Source organism: Chrysoperla carnea, chromosome 2 (genome assembly GCF_905475395.1).
Source record: "Chrysoperla carnea chromosome 2, inChrCarn1.1, whole genome shotgun sequence".
Classification (NCBI taxonomy): domain Eukaryota; kingdom Metazoa; phylum Arthropoda; class Insecta; order Neuroptera; family Chrysopidae; genus Chrysoperla; species Chrysoperla carnea.
Genome location: NC_058338.1, coordinates 25,328,091 through 25,349,706, shown reverse-complemented (window position 1 = coordinate 25,349,706; position 21,616 = coordinate 25,328,091). Strand labels below are relative to the sequence as shown.

The 21,616-nt window shown below is 28.2% G+C and overlaps 1 protein-coding gene across 4 annotated transcripts in view; it reads left to right on the top strand.

The window, feature by feature from the left end:
* Window positions 1–7,931: 7,931 nt before the first annotated feature.
* LOC123292495 (forkhead box protein D3-A-like) overlaps window positions 7,932–21,616 on the top strand; it is an 82,683-nt gene continuing 68,998 nt past the window's right edge. For all 4 annotated transcript variants that reach the window (XM_044873201.1, XM_044873200.1, XM_044873199.1 and 1 more), the window contains exon 1: window positions 7,932–8,208. In XM_044873201.1, coding sequence (XP_044729136.1) covers window positions 8,113–8,208 — 96 coding nt within the window. In that variant the 5' untranslated portion in view covers window positions 7,932–8,112. The remainder of the gene's footprint in view (window positions 8,209–21,616) is intronic.

Below are 21,616 nucleotides of genomic sequence, written 5' to 3'. Positions count from 1 at the left end.
ACAAACAATCGCAAATAAATAAATACATACATATAGGGTGAAATGAAATGTGTACAAGAAAAATAAAATTTGAGTTATACTTTTCAAATTTGTGATCAAAATTAACCTAGCTTTAAAAGGTTTCAAGACTGTAGAGCCCTGGTATCGAAATTAAGCACATTAGTGATAGCTAGCGAAAAACTGACATCACAGTCGATAAGAATGATAGAAAACTAGTGGGTTTCAAAAAAAATTCCAATAAGATCGGATCACATTTGCCTGTGTTATCAAAAAAATCGAATTTTTGAACTTTATGACGTCATCAGAATCCAAAAAATTTAATTTTGCTCTATCAAATCCAAATTTTATCCAATTTTGATAAACAAAGTATGTAATCCTACTAAATTTGGGTCATACTTTTCAAATTTGTGATCAAAATTAACCTAGCTTTAGTAGGTTTCATGAATGTTGAGCCTTGGTACCGATATTAAGCACATTAGTGGTAGCTAGCGAAAAACTGACATCACAGTTGAAAAGAATGATAGAAAATTAGTGGGTTTCAAAAAAAATTCCAATAAGATCGGATCAAATTTGCCTGTGTTATCAAAAAAATTGAATTTTTGAACTTTATGACGTCATCAGAATCTAAAAAATTTAATTTTGCTCTATCACATCCAAATTTTATCCAATTTTGATAAACCAATAATGTAATTCTACTAAATTTGGGTCATACTTTTCAAATTTGTGATCAAAATTAACATAGCTGTAATAGGTTTCAAGAATGTAGAGCCCTGGTACCGAAATTAAGCATATTAGTGATAGCTAGCGAAAAACTGACATCACAGTTGAAAAGAATGATAGAAAATTAGTGGGTTTCAAAAAAAATTCCAATAAGATCGGATCAAATTTGCCTGTGTTATCAAAAAAATCGAATTTTTGAACTTTATGACGTCATCAGAATCTAAAAAATTTAATTTTGCTCTATCACATCCAAATTTTATCCAATTTTGATAAACCAATAATGTAATTCTACTAAATTTGGGTCATACTTTTCAAATTTGTGATCAAAATTAACATAGCTGTAATAGGTTTCAAGACTGTAGAGCCCTGGTACCGAAATTAAGCATATTAGTGATAGCTAGCGAAAAACTGACATCACAGTTGAAAAGAATGATAGAAAATTAGTGGGTTTCAAAAAAAATTCCAATAAGATCGGATCAAATTTGCCTGTGTTATCAAAAAAATCGAATTTTTGAACTTTATGACGTCATCAGAATCTAAAAAATTTAATTTTGCTCTATCACATTCAAATTTTATCCAATTTTGATAAACCAAGAATGCAATCCTGCTAAATTAGGATCGTACTTTTCAAATTTGTGATCAAAATTAACCTAGTTCTAAATGGTTTCCAGTCTGTGGAATCCTGAACGGATCAAACGGAATTTTAATGAATTATGAGTGTCTTTTACATGATTTTTACTAACTTTATGTTTTACGTATAAAACTTACTTTAGAATAGTCAAATTATACATAAAGGATTAGTAAAGGTAAATTTTTACACTTTAAAACAGTTAAAAAATGATAATTTAACTTTACTTGAAAACAAAAAGACATGAATAATCATTAGTTTGGTTGCTTGCTTTATAGAAACTAAACCTTATCTTATATAATTGCTATTTCATAGACAAAAATATCTGTTGAGAAATTTGGGGAGAATAAACCCAGCTCCATTTCACTATTTGTAGATATCACGTCATACCCTACATACAGAAATTTGTACTAAATGTTCGATTTGAGTAAAATGCAAGCCATTCTGTTTAAAGTATATGTTTTATATTAATTAGAATAATAGGTGGTGACCTAATAAATAATTTATTTTATATTAATTACATACACATAATACATTTCTCTAAATACATGCAGTTATACCGAGTGATTCAAACCTATGATAGTATAAAATAAAAAGATCACTAGGAAAAGTTATGTTTTAAGTTTTGTCAAATGAAAATTCAAAATAATATTTTTTTGATCATTTTACTTTTATTTTCTTTTTATACCTTTGATATACAGAGTGGAGCATTTTATCTATTATGGCTATTAGCTCATTTCGTAGCTAAGCAATCAAAAATAAGTTGCAGAGTTTGAAGAGGGGACATCAAGTGTTTACATCTGATTGGACCTAGTTCTTCGGGTTTCTTGAATAGCTAATCTAGATCCTAAACGGTAAGAGTCAGAATAAGACTTTGAAACAGAAAGTTGATCGTCATAAAAAAACTAACAATTTAGGTTCATACACTTTTTCGAAAAACATTGGCTTTTGGAGGAAATGTGACTTAAAAATATGTCATTGTTGTAATTAATCGAAAGAAAACACGCTAGCTAAAGAAAATTGTTTACCCAATAGTTGTCAAGGGCAATAGGGGACATTCGCCTGTGCACACGACTATGATCTGAAGAATAGAATATGATCTGATGATAGAAGTGTAAACGAACTTTTTTGAACTTTTCATGTTTTTACTACGTCAATTTAAATATTTGTGTGATGATAATATATACAGTAAATAATAAAATTAATAAAAATTTTAATACCACCTTCCCTAATCAATAATTCTGATAATCTTTGGAAAAGTCGTAAGCAACTTTAGTGCTATATTTCTAGTGATCAAATATTGTTATCATTCAATAGTTATTTATTTATTTTGTTATAAATATCAAAAATTCATTAAGCTTTTGTGTAAATATCCAGTAGATAATGATTAATTATTTCAACTTCGCCAACTTCCATAAATCCATAAAAACAGTGCCGAATCTGCCGTTATGGAGGCCAATGAACCAAAACTGTTGGTGCCTATGCATTACATTTGCGTCCGCATAAATTTTCCACAATTAAATCTAAGAAATTTCTTTATTTTAAGTATTCAAAAGGGCGAACTGTATTCTACCATTTCATTTTTAATGGTTTTTTATTTTGTAAATATCAATATTTTGTAATCTCTTGGTACATGTAATCATATACACCTAGCTTTATTAAATATAAGTGTTACAGGTACTAATGGATAAAAAGTTTGTGTAAGTAATGTTTTGAAATAATTATTAAAACAAATAAACATTACCTAATTGTTTATTTGCTGTTTACAACAAAATTTGTATAAATAAATGAGGTTAACAGAACATATTTTATATTTTATTACATGAACATATATATACATATTTGTTAAATTTGCAATTTTTAATTTTTAATTTATGCAGAAGGTGGAAGAATTATTATTTTATATGATCGAATCAGCAGAAGAACTGCACGTAGCTATAATATTAATTTTATGCCTAAGGTAAATAAATATTAAATTCAATTCAAAAATCGAATGATAATAAATTGATTTCATCATATTTAAATTATCTGTTGTAAAAAATCAAACAAATTATTATAGGTGAATAAAAAAAGTTGGCCCCTCATTCATACTAATTTGTTCTCCATGGGGGGTTATGAAATTAAGTCATCTTTATACAATTTTCTTATAGGTGTTCATAACATCTCCCAAAGAGGTAAATTTGATAAATTATTGCGATGATTCAAAATTCGATCTATAATCTTCAACTGAATCAGCCTGTATATTGAGTCTGTTATGACGGGAACCTAGGCTTCCACACTTCTATGTTGTATTTATCGCAGATATGTTTCATGGTTTTGAAAATTTTCCTAAACTCTTCTCCAACGTTTCCTCTTCTTTCAATCAAAATATGTTTCGCAGCATCAGCAAGCTCGATATCCTCGTTAAGATTCAGGTTTTCTGTTTGTACCCGTAAGTACTTGATTCAAAGACAAAGTCAAAGAATGTACCGAGCTGAAAATATGAATGGGTATCTGATTCGTCAGTGGATATACGCCTCATAAATGGGTGCATTTACAGGACTATATTGTTAGTTCAAAATTTATGTGAACAGATTCTTAAAAGAGGGGGGGGGTTGACCTCCAAAACTCCTCCCTGGCGCACGGGCCTGATAATTAAAAAAAAAAACTATGTGTGGAATCATGTTGAAATACAAGACAAATACGTTTTTAACAAACTAGTTTCGGTAAAATTGAACAAAGGCAGTCATAATAGCCTGCGTATTTTTAATTAATTATAACTCTAAAAAATCTAATTTAATGTGGTTTAAAAATTTAATTAATTTAATGGAATCTTTTGGATAAATTTTAAAACAATAGTAGTTAACGATGAACTTTGTCAATGTTTATAGTACCTTAATTTCCAATTATCTTAGTAGGTGAGTGATATTAAATGATGATTAATTTAAACACGTAAGACAAGTGACAAATGTATGCTATGGTAGGAAATAATATTGATAATAATTTTCACTTGTATAAACCTATTACGAACGCATTATTTATTATTTATTCAAATACAGGTAATTTATGTTTATGTGTTATGTAAATTAAATCATATATTTATTAAAATATTAGTAAGAAAATGATAACAACCACATATATATATATATATTCATTTATAAATAATAAATATTCAGTACGCGATATTCATTCACAAATAATATTTCAGCTCACTTACAGCAATGAAGTTCGAAAAATTTGAACCATAAGTTGAATTGGATTACGGATTTTGGCATTCGATTCATTATAACGTCAGGAAATTTTGTGACCTAAGTTGATTTATAAGAATTTAAAAATATGCAATTTGCATAAATAATACCTATGCATTTTAAACCGTAAATTCACAATTCGGTTAATAATTATGAAAATGATTCCAATCTTGTTACTTGGGGGGTTTTTGGGATTGCAAAACACGAATATCGCTTCAGAATTTGACCTCGAGGATCAGGTACCTTCCATTGTAAACGGTATACTCATCGTCTCCTGGAGTTTTCGGGAAATTTGTTATATAATCGGTCTAAGCTCGTTACTCGTTACTATACTAGGTTTTAGGAATAGCTAGGTTTACCTAGTGCACATGGTACCTCGGAACCCTTAATACCCTGGTGCCTGATTCTGTCACGATATTCAGAGACCCCAAAAACCTCTGAATAACAATTTTATAATCATTTTCATCACTATTAACCGAATTGCGAAATTACGAATTTAGTTGATTCATCACTATCAACTTAATTTCTTATAAATCAAAAAGACTTGCTGATTATCATCCAGAAGGTGTACAATCGACTCCTGACAATGACTTGGTTCAACTCGCTGAAATTGCAAGGATGTATGAGCGAGGAATTGGAGAATGCGAAGAGAAATTTATTGCATAATAAAGGAACACAATTTGCATCCAACTCTTTGTAAACGCGGAAATAGTTCTTCGCACATATTTGTCAACGATGGTGTCCAATTTCAGTGCAGAAAGATAACGTACAAGTATGGAACAGGGCCATCGCTCCAGCTTCATGGCTCTGAGTACTGAAATTAATAATTTTCGTGATTATTTCCTTTCAAAAATGTTATCGATGTGTTAATTATAATTCTGCTGATTGAAGATATAAAGTACAAACAACAGTCTCTTTCGAATTGCATAACATTCTCAAAATAATAATTTTCCCGCATTCATTTTTGTTCACCTCGGTTTTCACGCTTATTGGTACTAAGCCTCCGCCATCAACTGTTCTTAAGACCTTGACGAATCTTAATGCACCCCCGATCTCAATGTTAGTTAAGTATGTTGACAATTATAATTTTTTTCAATATTGTGCTAGCTTGAAATATATAGGATAATATTTTTGTTTGTTTTATTTATTTATGTTTAAGTTTATATCATCGTGAAAAAATAATGCAATATAATTAATTAAATTTTCTATAAGTAATTGAAAATATGAAATGAAGCAGTAAAAAATATAAAATATAAAAAAAAAATTATTATATAAGAAGCTATTATTTATTATTTCTGGAAAAAAAAAATCGAAATCGATTGTTGTAAAATAATAATTGTATTTGCTGAAAGTAAAGTAAAAATAATCGTAATCGTAATTGAAACAGTAGGCGTGTGATTTTAAATGATTTTTGATTATTCCGTCTTATTATAGATATTGAATCGATTTATAGCGACTAATTGTTTCTTTTATACCATAAAACGTATTAATTTTCTTTATTTATTATTATTAATTTTATTTACTACGTAAGTACAGAATGAATGTGTATAGGGCATTCAATAAGTATATGGTAAAAGCCAAAAAAAATCGAGGAAGACACTTTCTTTTGAAAACGAAAAACACCTGTTTAATAATTGTTTAAATCTATCTAATGAAAAGAAAATTGAACAACATGAAAATCTTAAATAGAAACTCCAATTTTGGCCCAGGGCAAATACGTAGATCAAAGAGTTGTGAGCCAAAAGTTTGTGACAATTTTTTTTTGGAAACCTTAAATCTGATTTTATATATTTGCGAAATTGACTCTTTCGACGCCTTTTCTATTAAATTTTGATGATTTTGATGTCAGTTAATCTGACTCGAAATAAAGTCAAATTAACTGAAAAGTTCGAAAAATTTCATTTTCCAGGTGGTTGTGTTGTGGTAAATGAAATTTTTCGAAGATTTAAGTCATTATAAAACATCTTTAAAACACCTCTTAAAAATGATTTTTTTTAATTTAAAGAAATTATTTACTTCCTTTTAGTTCACCTTTTTACAAAAGCGTGTTTTAAACTATTATTTATTTTGTGTTTTTTTAGTTTTTAGACTATTATTAAATATGGTGGGAGCGCAAGTAAATGTGTATATTTTCAGATATGTAAATCGTTAATTCTGCAAATCCTGATCAGGATAATCAAACAAACTTATTTTAGTCTGTTCGTCTGTCTGTCAACACGATAACACAAAAACGAATAGAAATACCAAGTTAAAATTTTTAAAGCGTGCTCAGGACGTAAACAGTAAGGTCGAGTTCGTAAATGAGCAACATTTACGAACATGTCAATTGAGTCTTGGTTCCGTACGACAAATCTTGTAAACCATTAGGGATGGAACAAAAGTTCAAACATAAAAAATGTTTCTTATCAAAAAATTAACAAATTTTGTTCGAAACATTTTTTCGTAAACATGATTATTTACTCGCGAGGGCGCAAATTAGGTTCAAATTTTTTAGTCTAATACATACTACATACATTTAGGAATATCAGTTACATATGTGTGGCTATCTAAGAGTGAATATCTTTGGTCTATACATGGTATTTCAACAATTTACTCAGTCAATTGTCTGTTTTCATTCGTCCAATATTATATTTAGTTAATAAAATATTACTATCATATAATAATTAATATACATACGTACCAACTGAAAATACATTTAGAAAAAAATAAAAAAGAACAGATATAGAATTACACATCTTTGTTTTGTATTACTTTACTACACATTAAAACCATATGCCATCGTATATCATATATCTTTATTTAATACATTCACCTATATAAATATATTGTATGCTATAATCAAGCATATACACCACATTATTTAGTTGTCTGCGCGCACACTGTTTTCCATTTGTTTGCCCACAAGTGGGAGGTTCTGGCAACTGAACTAAGTCAGTTGCCACTGTTTTAGTAGCAATTAAGCTACAGTACTATGATAATATTAAGTACACAAGAGTAGCATAACATACATATCAGTTATAATATATCCAAAATAAGTCCAAAAATAACCGAATATTTTGTGTAAATATTTTGGAACAATAAAATATACATTAAAGCTCTACAATTAATAATAACTTGTTGTTTTGTGTGTTAATTTGTTGTGTAAACATTTCCGGTTTTATTTATTTATTTATTTATGTATTTCTTTTTTATATTGTGAATTTTTTTTTAAACAAAATGTTATTTTAATTTTGCGTGATTTAATTATATTTTTATTTATTTTTTTTAAAGTGTGTTTACTAAAAAAAATTTCTTTTCCGACGACCGAGAGTAATTTCAGTTTGTTTATGTGTTTTATTATTTTTCTGTTTCGTAGACAATAAACAAAACAACGCCGAGTTTGTTTACTTTCGTATTCGTTAAGTTTATTGTTTAAGTAAAATATTATTTTTTGAATTTTTTTGTGTGGCTAGCCAGAATATTGGCTGGCTCGTTTAATCAACGATCCTGGCGATATCAGCGGGTATTTATTTGGACTTTCCATCATCATATACAACAATGATGAACGAATTGTCCGATTCGGGTGCAGTTAATTATGCTGATACACGTAATCGAATTGTATCGAATCTTATGTCATCGATAAGATATCAGAATGTAAGATGGAATTATTTATTTATTTATTTTTTATGTTTTATTTTACGCATTTTGTTTAGGGTCAGGGTCGTATAGTTTGTTTTTGAAAACAAAATCATTTCAACTAATTTAAAATTTTGATGTAATATGATCAAGTTTTTTTTATGTATTAACTGTTATTTTCCAATAGTCAACAGTAACATAATTTTCTAGCTTGAGCGTTCAAAAATTTTGCCTCTGTTTTAAATAGGTACTTAAAGGTGCGAAAGTTGATACACAGCTATAAAAGGCATTAGTAGTTAGTCATCTTGGTTGTTAAATATTGTTGATTTGTAAGTTATTTATTTGAGTACTGTTTCTATCGATTTTCGAAATCCTCAAACCCATAGTTTCATATTAATAAATCGTTTTATTGGAGGCCTACCAAAAACAATGTGTATTTTTTATGTCGGCCACGAGAAATGATAGCACCATCAACTTTTTTTGCATTTACTATTTTTGCACACCCTTGTATTTACAGATTTCCATTAACCATTTTATCTTTACGCCAATTTTAAAGATTGTTACAAAACAAATTTTGTTCCCGTTGGTAGCCGAATAGTGAAGTACCTATATAACTACTATTTCAAAGTTTTAAACTATGCTAAAAAATTTTGAAATAAAAATGTATTTCTAAGATTTCGGAAATGTAAAACAAAGAAAACTTGTTCAAAATTTAAAAAAATTGTATAATAAAATTTATCATTACTTATAGGTTAGGTTATATTGGTTGCCCACGAAGGATACACTTGGGCTATAAAGCCCATTGTGATACCATATATTTGATTTACCACCTTTTTCGCTGAAAATTTCATTTATCAGCTACTCAATTATTTTCAATTATTCAATTATTTCATTATTTCACTCAGGTGGCTGAGTGCACCTCCTTCATGCATATACCTTGCACTACACCAGACCATCACAACTATTAATTAAATTAATTTTTGTTGTGACGGCAGGAATCGAACCTGTTACCCTAGGCATACCGCGTACGGAATTGGTAATGCCTTAACCAACTGAGCTACTATCATTACTTAACAGTGAGTCAAAAATCGAAAGAAAACGAACAAACCGCAATCGTTTTAAACACGCTTTTTTTTGCTTGGTATCTATGTAACGGAATCTTTGAATGTGATTCTTCCACTTCAAAATGTAGGATTGAATTGAAACTTCTCTCACTTATCAACTTTCGGCGACAATACAACAATTTTTCTTGTTCGATTATCCTGATAAGAATCTCAGCGTTCTCAGAAATTCAGCGTTTATTCTAAAACAGGTTTTACCAAAAAAGGGCTTTTATACTAAAAACGTTGATATTGATAGTTAATTTTTCGTAAACTGTATACAGATAATCGATATGAATTGTTTACAATAGAGATCTATAAACAGGTATCCATTAAAAAATAAAATTAACAAGTGTAAACAAACAAACGACTGAGTTAATAGTTGAAATACCATGTATATACATGTCACACATACATGAATGATATTCCCATATAATACATACTATACAAATTGCGCTCTCACGGGTAAATAGTGATGTTTATGAAAAAATGTTTCGAACAAAAGTTGTTTATTTTTTTATAAGGAATATTTTTTACATTTAAATTTTTGTTCTATCTATAATGATTTGCAAGATGATTCCTACGGACTCGAGAGTCGAGACCCAATTGACCTATGTTGCTCATTTACTAACTGGACCTCACTTACACGCCCTGAACACGCTATAAAAATTTGAACATGATATCTCTTTTCGTTTTTGAGTTATTGGAGAATTTTATAAGTATTTTACGAAGATATTTAGGTAGCAGTTATCAATTTGGGTAAATTTTGGAAATTTGTGAAGCTCTGATTGTAATCATTACAATAACAACTTTAAATTAGGATTACGTTTAACTTGGTTGTTAAATTAGATTTTCTCTATAGCGTCGGATGTAAACTTTTAAGTAGGTACCTGTATATTATCAATTGTTTATTTTAAATTTGTATATTAATTTCATTTTAATTTTGTTTAGCAAAGGATAGGTACTAATGATCATGTAAAATATGTTTTCATACCCTGTGTATATCAAATATATGAAGGTATATTAAATTTAGCCCCAAGCTATATTGATGCTACATTAAAATCATCTAATTAGTTCATTTCTGCATTTACGTACGTTCAACCGATCTGGTAAACGTAATAGACAGAACAAAAATATGATTGTAAAATTGTTGCTTCTAACAAAAAAGTGAGTATAGATTCAATGAGTAAATGTGTTGATTTTTTTAAACTTTTCTAATTTATTCCAAATAATGCAAGCGCTAATATTCAACACAGGGTATTTCAAGTTAACTCAATTAATTGAATATTTTAACTTGTTGCATTTTTAATTTGATACCAAATCCATACTTTTACTATCAAAATATGGCATGTTTAAGAAATGGAAATGATCAATTATAATGTTTTCCAATGTTTTTAGAAGATAAAGAGAAACGACCGTCCGACGGCTAGCATTAAAGATAAAAGTATCATTTATTAAAAAAATAAACTAAACCGAATCAAATTTGGGATAACTATTATAGGATTCGCTTCAAAACTATTTATTAAAATTCTCATTTATATATGTTGATAGCCAAATTTTTAAAAAATTTAAGAAAGATCTGAAAGATACATATTTACTAATTTGTTTCGACATTTTCATTTTCGTATTGATCGATAATTATTTAAGCAGTAAGTAATTGTGATAGTTGTCAGTGCCAAATTTTCAAATATTGTTGCCCATAGGCAGATTTTTTTAAAGGCCCACTTAAGAAGATTAAAATCCTTATAAATTTAAAAACGGGATAATTTGTAAATTAAAGATAAGTTTTAAAATATGACTAATTAAATCAAAATGAATTTTTTTAAACTTATTATTACTTTATACGACATATAAATTAGACTTTATATAAAATATAATTTCAATTTTAATTTATATTAAATTATTAGTAAATATTTTATTCTTATTTAGGAATTTTGTGTTTTCTTGAGTCTATTATCGATACCATAAAAAGAAGAAGCTTGAAGATTTGTAGTCAGTTTCAAATTATGAATCTGGTAAAATTAATTTTCTTACATCAATTTGATACTATAAATGTTAGGAAGCTAAAAGGAAGATCAAATTACGTGAAAGATTTCAACAGGGGCGTAGCTACCGCCGTATCAGCGATACGGGGCCTCCGGGCTACAGAGGCCCCTAACGTGTGTAATATTTAATTTGAATTGTTTGGCTAGCGTCAATTTCTACGAGGAAGTGATAACTTATAATCAAAAAATATTTATTTTAATTTAATACAAGCAATCTTTACCTTTAAATTGGGCCCCAAATAATTTTGATACAGGACCCCTCCACTGGCCCTGCTACGCCACTGGATTTCAAAGTATTAGATTTCATTTAAAAAAAAACTAGAAATTCTCAGTAAACTTTCCTCTTAGCAGAAAAGAAAAATTAAGACAGTATTTATATTGAAATGATATAAGTAGGAAAAAGAATTATCACTCATGATTAATCATTGAAAATACCAATTTAAGCCGTTGCTACGCTCTCACAGTGTTCGTTATCTGTAAGAGAATCTTATAGCTCTATTAAGATTGGGTACTCTAAGAAGTTGATAGGTAGTCATTGCAAAATTATTTTGTTCTTGTTCAAAATTATTTTATTACATTTAATTTTGCTGTAACTTAAGGCAATGGCATTTACTTTTGTTATTTTTATTCTACAAGAAGAAATATTTATAAAAGAATTTGAAAAATTTATTGAAAATAGTTTCAATAATTCCGTATTTAATTTCTATACACTTATTTGGAACGTTTCATATTTGTAAAATTTTTTCCACAAATTGGAATCATTAGTTTTTTTTTAAATACCACGTAACGTTTAACGAATGAGACAGAAAGAACGCCGAATCCAAGGATTTTTGCACGTCTTGGTTTCAATAACCTGATGGAATGTGATGTTGTTTGGGATGTTTATAAGAGTGTCTTACGATAACGAAGATGTGCTCTCACTCTCCCAAAACAACACATTTCTCCCAACACAAACGACACATTTCTCTAGGTTTCATTAAAGCTCTAATGTTAAATAAAAAATCGTAGGAGTTTTGCTTCACTAACTAGAGCAATAGATTAAGAGCTGTTCGTAAAATTTTGAGCTTATAAGGGATCATCACTTTTTTGTATTAATCGAAAAAATATTTTTTGCTATGATGTCAAGAAATGTTTTTTATTGTTTAAAGTCTTTCCTTGTTTTGTATTAAGAATTATTTAAAAAGAAATCGTTGTCTTTTGGGTTATAGCAGCATTGCCACAAAAAAAAATTTCACATAATTTTTAGTTTTAAATTTGAAACAAAATTAATTTAATCTTGAAGATACAGGCTCTCATCTTGAAATTATAGCACAAAATTTTATCCTTAATCTCCTAATCCTCGTAATTTTGAAGACATTCAAGCATGATAGAATGTCTGCATAGCGCACAGAATTTCGTCCAAAAAGAATAATCAAGAAAATTTTTTTTTCTAAAATTTGGCTTGAACCTTGTAGAAAATTGCATTTATTGTAATCGCTTTATTTGTTATATAAATCTTAATTAGTGATAATTAGGTAGAAGATTGCTGAAACACTAATTACATAATTTTAAAAAAATTACATTTATAGATAAAGTTGAAATATAGTTTTAATAATCGTAGTTGTTAATAAAAAATATTTAACATTGAAAATATAATTGCATGAAAATTTTAGTGTTAAAATATGGTTAAAGTGAAATCATCTCATGTCAAAACGCAATTACTCTATTTTTATATTTATGTTTTTTAGTATAAGATCCCATAATAAAATAGGCATCCTATCAAACACATCTAAATTATAAAGTGGAAATTGCTGAAAAACATGTACGCCCATCAGAATAGTAAAAATTTGTCAATTTTTATTTTTTATTAATATTAGATTATTGATATTTTGCCCAGCGTCAGAAGTGGTTAGAGATATCGAAAAAACGATTAGAGATACCGATTTTCACGACAAAATTCGTATTTTTAATTTTTTCATTATTTTCATCACTCAAAATTATTATAAAACTATAGTGTCTGTCTGTATACCATACCAGCTTGCAGTAAACGCCATACGTTTCTTACCGTGTACTTGTCTTAGCGTTTAGGTTAGGCTTTTCTAAATATGATTAGCTCGGTCACACGATATTTTTCTGCTAAACTATTTTGAAATAAAAAGGTTGAACATGTTTGAAATTGATTCCTGTATCATGTATGAAATTGATTTTGGTATCAAAATTGAAAGACTAGAATTAAGTCGTGTAAATTCGGCATAACCAAACGAACAACATGTTGCTATCATAAAACAATAAATAAATAATATCTTTTATACTCTGGGAATATTGAAGTAACTTCGGAATTGCAACAAAATATACTTTTGAAACATTAACTCACCGTCGCGTCGGTCGGTCGGTCGGTCATTGGTCAGTCGGTGAATTGAGTGAGTAATTGAAACTATACAAAATAAAAACTACTTAAATATTTTATATCATAATAGGCTGTATGTTTGCTTAGGCTGTTTGTTTGTTGCTTGTTTTAATATCCTGGGAGCCAGCAACAGATTTTATAGAGATCAAATATTGCTCTGACTACTCTAGAGACACTCAAAACAGATACATATAGTACCAATCTATAAAGAATATTACAGTATCGACTCGGGCTATCCACCAGAAGTATTGTAATGTCACCGTAAATCCGGCCTTGTCTTTGCGTTTAATGTAACAAAAAACCATGAATACCAACTACTTTTAAAATATCGTAATGAGAAGCTGCATGTGTGGTATAAAAAAACCCATTTTGTCCTCTAAAAGCATAAAACTTTCACCCCTTTATTTTGAACCGTTTGGAAATTTGAGGGTTGACGAATTTTTACGCGGCAACGTATTTGAATTTTTGATCGAAGTGATTTCACTTATTTTACTTAATTATTCACATTTGTAAAAGGTCTCCAACCTATCGACGCAGCTGCTCTTCATCAGATTTCATAAGAATAGCTTAGAAAGTATCTTGTATTGAAGATTCCTCGGCGCCTCAGAATTGGGAACTAAATAAAGAGATAATATAGAAGTTTAAGAGATAATATATAATTCTTGTTTCTAGCCACTCATTTGGTGGCGCTAGTATATATCTCAAATTCAAATCAATTTCAATACATGGGATCCTCTATTCAGTTATATAGATCAGTGATTTAATCTCAGCTAAAGTCATTACTGTCTAAAATATACTGTTGGCACCCGGAATGAAGGCTATATCTTGCCTTTATTACAGTAGCCAAGCAATAAGAAACAACAGAACAGTAGCCTTTAGCTATATGAACATACATATAATAATACATAGTGACATTGTTATATGTGATGTCTGAATTTGATTGAAAATCGATCAATAGCGTCATAAAACGATCGAATTTAAAACAAAACCATTTTGCTTAATCTTGTTTTTTATGTGTAGGGACCTCTGTTTTTTAAGAAACTCGTTTTTTTTTTCTTTCGATTTTGTTTATATATAATTAGGTGCTTATATTCAATATAAAAATTTCATGCGAAGGAAGAAGAAAGCATCAAAAAGCATTAAAAATAGAGGCCGATTTTGTAGTAATGTTATAATATAAAACATTCTATATACACCCGCTTAATATGTTCAAGCAAAACCACACCAGATGTCAAAAATTTTAAAGTTTTAAATTAAACAGGTTATTTTAAATTTAAACAGTTTGAACAAAATTGTAGCTTGTTGATATCTATGATTCGCCACATAAGCTATCACTAATGTGCCTAATTCCGGGACCAGGACACCACATTCTTAAAACTGATTAGAGCTAGGTTAATTTTGATCACAAATTTGATAAATATGGCCCAAATTTAGTAGGATTACATACTTGATTTATCAAAATTGGATAAAATTTGGATGTGGTAGAGCAAAAATAAATTTTTTGGATTCTGATGACGTCATAAAGTTAAAAAATTCAATTTTTTGATAACAGAGCCAAATTTGATGCGATCTTATTGAAATTTTTTTTGAAACCCACTAGTTTTGAGTTGTTCTTTTCCGCTGTGAATCCAGTTTTTCGCTAGCTATCACTAATGTGCTTAATTCCGGGACCAGGACTACGCATTCTTGAAACCTATTAGAGCTAGGTTAATTTTGCTCATAAATATGAAAAGTATGACCCAAATTTAGTAATTTAACAAATATATTTCCTTTTTATTATAGTTTAGAAAGTAAAAGTATCGAATAAAAGAATACAAATTTTAATGTGTACGTTTATTCTGTTTCACAGGCATATAGCAAGCACCACAGATTACTTATCGTTCTTGTTCATATTAAAATATTTTGACTTATGAAATCGTCAAAAGATAGTAAATTTTATTTCTTTCATTGCACAGTTTACACGGTTTTAAGTATGAACCAGAAATATGTACTGGGTGAACTTATTTATACCGATAAATAAATATAGGTATCTTATAATATGTATTACCTATAACTATTGTAAAATAAAATTTGTAAAGCCATTAAATTTTAACGTGATTAGTCTTGGGTTTTTCAATTAAGACATCATGATCATAATATCGCAATTATCTGCCATCAGTGGAGTGCGCATAGTAAAAACTTTTGATTTAAAAATAAAAAATATTTTTGCATTTTTTGATCAGTTTTAAGTAAAAAAGAACTTTTGTGATTTTGTTCTACACGCTAAGTTTTAGAAATAAAAATTCTTAAAAAATTAAAAATGTAATATTTAGATTTTTTTTAAATGTCTTATTTTTTCATAAAATATTAAGAGACTTTAAGTGACGAATATTTTATTAGCTGTGAACTACCCGCTTCGATGGGCAACTTCAATTTTAAATACAAGGATTTTTGTGTTATAACCATCACTTCCTATGTCGTCACCTTACCCTCCTTTTGTTCACAATTTCGTTTAACCTCTAAAATCATCAGTGTTTCTCTTCTATATTATGCATGTATTATACATAAAAACCTTCCTCTTGAATCATTCTCTATATATATTGGAAAAACCGCATCAAAATCCGTTACCTAGTTTTAAAGATCTGAGCATAGATAGGGACCTAGGGACAGACAGCGGGAAGCAACTTTGTTTTATACTATGTATTGATATTTAGTAGATTATTATTTAAAATAGATAACTAAATAAAGTTGGTAGCAATTGAAAATGATTTTAATTTGAAGCTTTTGTAATAAAACTGATAGTTTTTATTTAAATTTATGTTATAGTTATGATTATTTCAAAAATAATAAACACACCCTGTATTTTTATGAGTACGTACATAATATATATATAATAAAAACGCATTACATTAATTTATTATGACTATAAGTATCATGTTTAATTATGTTTTATAATGTATTTTTAATATTTACTAAATAAAATTCAAATTTTAATACTTTTTTGACTCCAAATAATCCAAATTTTATTATGTAGCATTATTGTAGTTGTAGGACCAATATTGCGAGGTTAAATGACGCCATCCATAACATTAAAAGGTACATATAATTCACACAGGTACTAATGCTGTTGCGTATACATTAAATATCTTTTGTAGCAAAAGTTGAGAATACATATTTATTTAAGTTTTATTCATTTATTATAATAATTTCGTTTAATATCATGTCAGTTGTCTATGATTGTAACTTCAAGTCAAATAGCAGAATTAATTTTGAAACTTTGATCAGCATTTATGAAATTCTTGATTTAACAAATGAAATTTTATGAAAATTTTAAAAAACCCCCGTCAAATGCGATTTATTCCTTGTAAACTGATTTTTAGCTATAAAATATTCTCAATCAAGTCGGTTCGACCGTTTAGGGGCTACAATGTCACTGAGAAACACACAGACGCACAGATAAACACTTAAAACTTATAACACTCCTTCTTAAATCAATATCAAAGTGATGGTCGAGGACATCAGATGAATTGAATTGGATACTTATAGAGCTATCATTTTTAGGACAAATTTTTGGAAATATTTTAATTGAAATTGAAATATTTGAGTTGCATTTGTTCTTTTGAATTATTGTTTTGAATTACCTAATTATTTTACCATTTTTCGGGTACAGAACCCTAAACTCGCACTTAAAATATAGATAAATTCTTAAATTATACCTTTCAAAAGAAACCAATAAAATTAAAATAGGTTCACCCGTTTTGGCGCTACGATTACTTTTGACTATTTGGCCTCATGGTTAAACCCGTCCTTGGCTGTATTGGCACCGGGCACTTGGTTGTATTAAGTTTTATTTCAGGCATTTCCATGGTAAACTACTTTATTCATATAATTTTTTGGATAAACATTTAAGGTTTGTAATATGATGAAAATTTAATAAGCTATAACTATTGCATAACGTCATTTGATGGAACATTTTTGAGATCAATCGATTTTAACTTAACCAACCTGTAAACTAAACTACATGATTGGGTTACCTCTAAAAGTAGCTTTTCTTTATTTTATCAATTACTTTTAAATAAAAATCGACTAATCAAAAACAGTAGATAAGCATTTGAATTATTCTTACTCAGGCATAAAAATGGTAGGTAGGTTATTTATTTAATGTTAATCAAGAAATTATCATTCTATAAATTTTATCCATTTATATAAAAAAAAAACCACTCCCATTATTAGTCACCTCCCCATACGTAGTCTGATAAAATCGTAATAATATATTTTATACTAATCAGTACCCGGCGGCTTTTTTCCACGTGAATAAAACTTCTCTTTTTGTTAGTCAACATGAACTCACTAAATGCGATTACTATACCCTACGTAAGGCTTGCGATAAAGAGCCTATTAATTTTTGAACAGATACAGGCTGGTACAATTAAATTGTACTACTTCACTTATTTGTAGCAGTGTCCGAAACAAAGTTCAATTTATTTGAAATTCATTTGGTGTTGGAAGGGCATTTTATGTTTTGAAAATGAGCTCAATTTATAACAAGAAACCTTATACCAAAATAATATTTTAAGCCCCCGAGAAAAAGGGGGTATAATAAAATTTGAAAATTTTTTTACGATTTGTCGTTTACTAGTATGTGAATGTCATAAATCTTGGACAATTTAATCGACTGAAAGCCCTCTTATTAGTTTGAAGAATGTTAATAACTATTTCAAAATTTTTAGCTACGTTTGATGAAAAATTTATCAGCCATATTTTTACCCCACACTCGTAAAAAATATTACGTATAAAGTTTATTTTGTCGCCCTATTAGCTCACTTGGTTAGGGTAGCGGGTTCGATTCCCGCCGTTGCAACAAAATTAATTTAATTAATAGTTGTGATGGGCTGGTGTAGTGCATGGCATAATGCATGAAGGAGGTGCAAACAGCCTCGGAAATTGAGGAGATGATAAATGAAATTTTCAGCGGAAAGGTGGTAAAACACATATATGGTATCACAATGGGCTCTATAGCCTAAGTGTGTCCTTCCTCGACAGCCAATATAACCTAACCTAACCTAACCTATAGTTTATTTTCAGAAAAACTTTACACTTTTTGCATGAAAAGCTTTACACTTGTCTCACATATAGTCAACATTGAATTTAGATATAATTTTTAGCCTATTTAAAAATTTGTTGCTATGAAAATTTATTTTGGTGGCTATGAAAATGCATTTTTAACATCTAGGGGCAACTTGTCCAAATAATATAAATTTTATTTACTATTAATATCAATGGCTCTAAAACTAATAATTGAAATGCAGAGATTTACTGTAGGTATCTTTACCACTTTACTTTGTATGTTATCGATAACAGATTTCAGCTAATTGGTAGCTTTTTCTCTGTACACTTTAATTAATACTCGTTATTCATCAAGATAATGAGTAAAGATAAAGGACTCTAAACAAGTACAGTATTTACAGTCGGGGCCCCGCATGTATATAAGTACTTTGAATTATTGTAAATTTTCTTAATTTTTTGAAATGTTATTTATTACAATAGTATTGATTTTTATACACAATCAAAAACTTAATAAATTTCAAGAGTATTAAATAATAATGCGTTAGTTGTGAAAGGAATTGTTTATTTTTTTTTTATATTGTGATATATGACACCGATTTGGTTGAGAATGTTTTAAACAAAAAAACCATATAATATATTATTTAGAATACATATTTTTGGTTATAAATATTTGAAATAAAAACAAATAATATTTAAACAAAATATTATGAAAATTGAAGCTCATTTATAAAACTTTCTATATGAAAATTATTTTCAAATTAATATGCGTTTTCATACTTGACTGATATTTTTTATTGAAACAATTGATTGTTTAAATTTTGTTTGTATAAATCATTTTAGTTTTATGAAATGTTTCAAACAATAACTAATTGTATATAAAAATTAATGTTGTAATTGGATTGATTACTTTAAAGTACTTGAAGCTGAGAAAAAATTGTATAAAATTAATTATTAAAGGTTGAATTATACACTAAACAAAAAACAGCGATATCCTTGATGTTTTTGGACTCTAACGTGCCTATAATGATAAGGAAGTGAACTTGAAGATACATACTCCAAAATACTCCAAGATTCGAAGTGCAAAAATAAAAAAAAGTTCACTATTTGTCCTAACGCACTTGATATCCCTTTCAGTATACCTTTTAAAAGAAAAATTTATATGCTTTTTTGTCTGCTTTAATCTCTATACCTGCCCCTGTTTGTTTTAACTTTTATGGCATGGAAAAAATCTAATTCTCTACAAAAAGTTTTATATAAAATTTCTTGACTTCCCCTACCTTTAATTTCCACGCTCTCATTTAATAGCACTCTGCGATTTTTTCTTCAATAACCCATTGAATGATTCCTGCAATAAAAACCCGTAAACGCCGCAGTTGCTTCTTTCCCAATTTTTTAATACATTATCAATAGTAAATTAATTTTTTCAATTTTTATTTCAAAAAACTGTTCAAGTAAAGACAAATCACATATATCTTCTATCTTTGTTAAAAAGTGCTATTTGATAAAGGTAAAACATATTTGTTTTCTTTATTTGAATAGTTTTTTGACAACTGCCTGTCAAACAATAGCAAATCTATGAAAAAGTCCATCAGAATGTACTTTCGCAGCATATAAGAAAATTACATGTTAAAGATGTATGAGCATGACAACAATGTTTGATTTAAAGGCTCAAAATTTGTTTGTAGGTAGTCTTTTACTCAAAGAATACGTGGTTAAAATTTCAGCTTAGGTATCCGTGCAAATTTTTAAGAAAAAAGTCATTAAAAATCGATATAAAATACATTGGCTCTTATGGAGGAATCTCAAAAAACGACATATTTTGGAAGTTTTTGATAATTTTCATTTGGAATGAATGAAAACAAATTAAAAAAAAACTTTTTAATAGAAAGTAAACATATTAGCAATGAATTAGAAAAGAAAAAAACTAAGTGTCACCGTCCATATAAGGGATGTAAGAGCAGGGTAGATTAAGGGTTGAAATTATTTTTATCTTATTTTCAACTTTGATGATGAATTTTGTTATAACTTCATGAATGTAGACGAAAAATAAGGATAAAATTTTTCGATATGTGTTTTGGTTTTCGAAATATCGAAAGCTAAATAATTAAACAAAATTTTCAATTTTCGATATTTTGAAAATTAAGCCAGATATCGAAAAATTTTATTCTTACTTTTCGTCTTATATCGTCAAGTAATAATATAAATTTATCATCAAAATTGAAAATATCTATTTTTAAAATTGTGCCCCCACTACCATGCTCATACATCCTTAAACGTATACTATATGAATACGTATATAAAACGTATAGTGACTAACTCTGCATATGCCTAATATATTATATGAATGGATATGGTCTTCACCTGTGTGTGTACCTAAATAATAAAATATTATTATGGAAATATATATAAATAAATATAAGTATATCCGTTTTTCAATATAATTTTTATTAAAACTATATTATATAGGTATAGTTTTATAAATATTATATAATTAATAAAATATACCTATATATATATATATTTTTTATTTATTCTTATCATATATAATATTTATATTACAAATAAGAAACTAATTAGTTTTCTTAATTACATTATTTTACCTTTATATATGCTTCGTATAATATAAGCATTGATAAATCCGTTCTATTGTATATATACATACCTATGTTTGCCCTCGTCATTTTTGTTTAGATACCCGCATTATCATTTATTTCCTGGCATTTAATGCTTATATAAAAAAATCGGGTGATGTCTTGGGACACCCGGTAGGAACCATATTCCTTTCGTACCTTGGTACATTATCAATGTAGCGATTACTTTTTTTATTTACAAGATATTTTTCTAAAAAT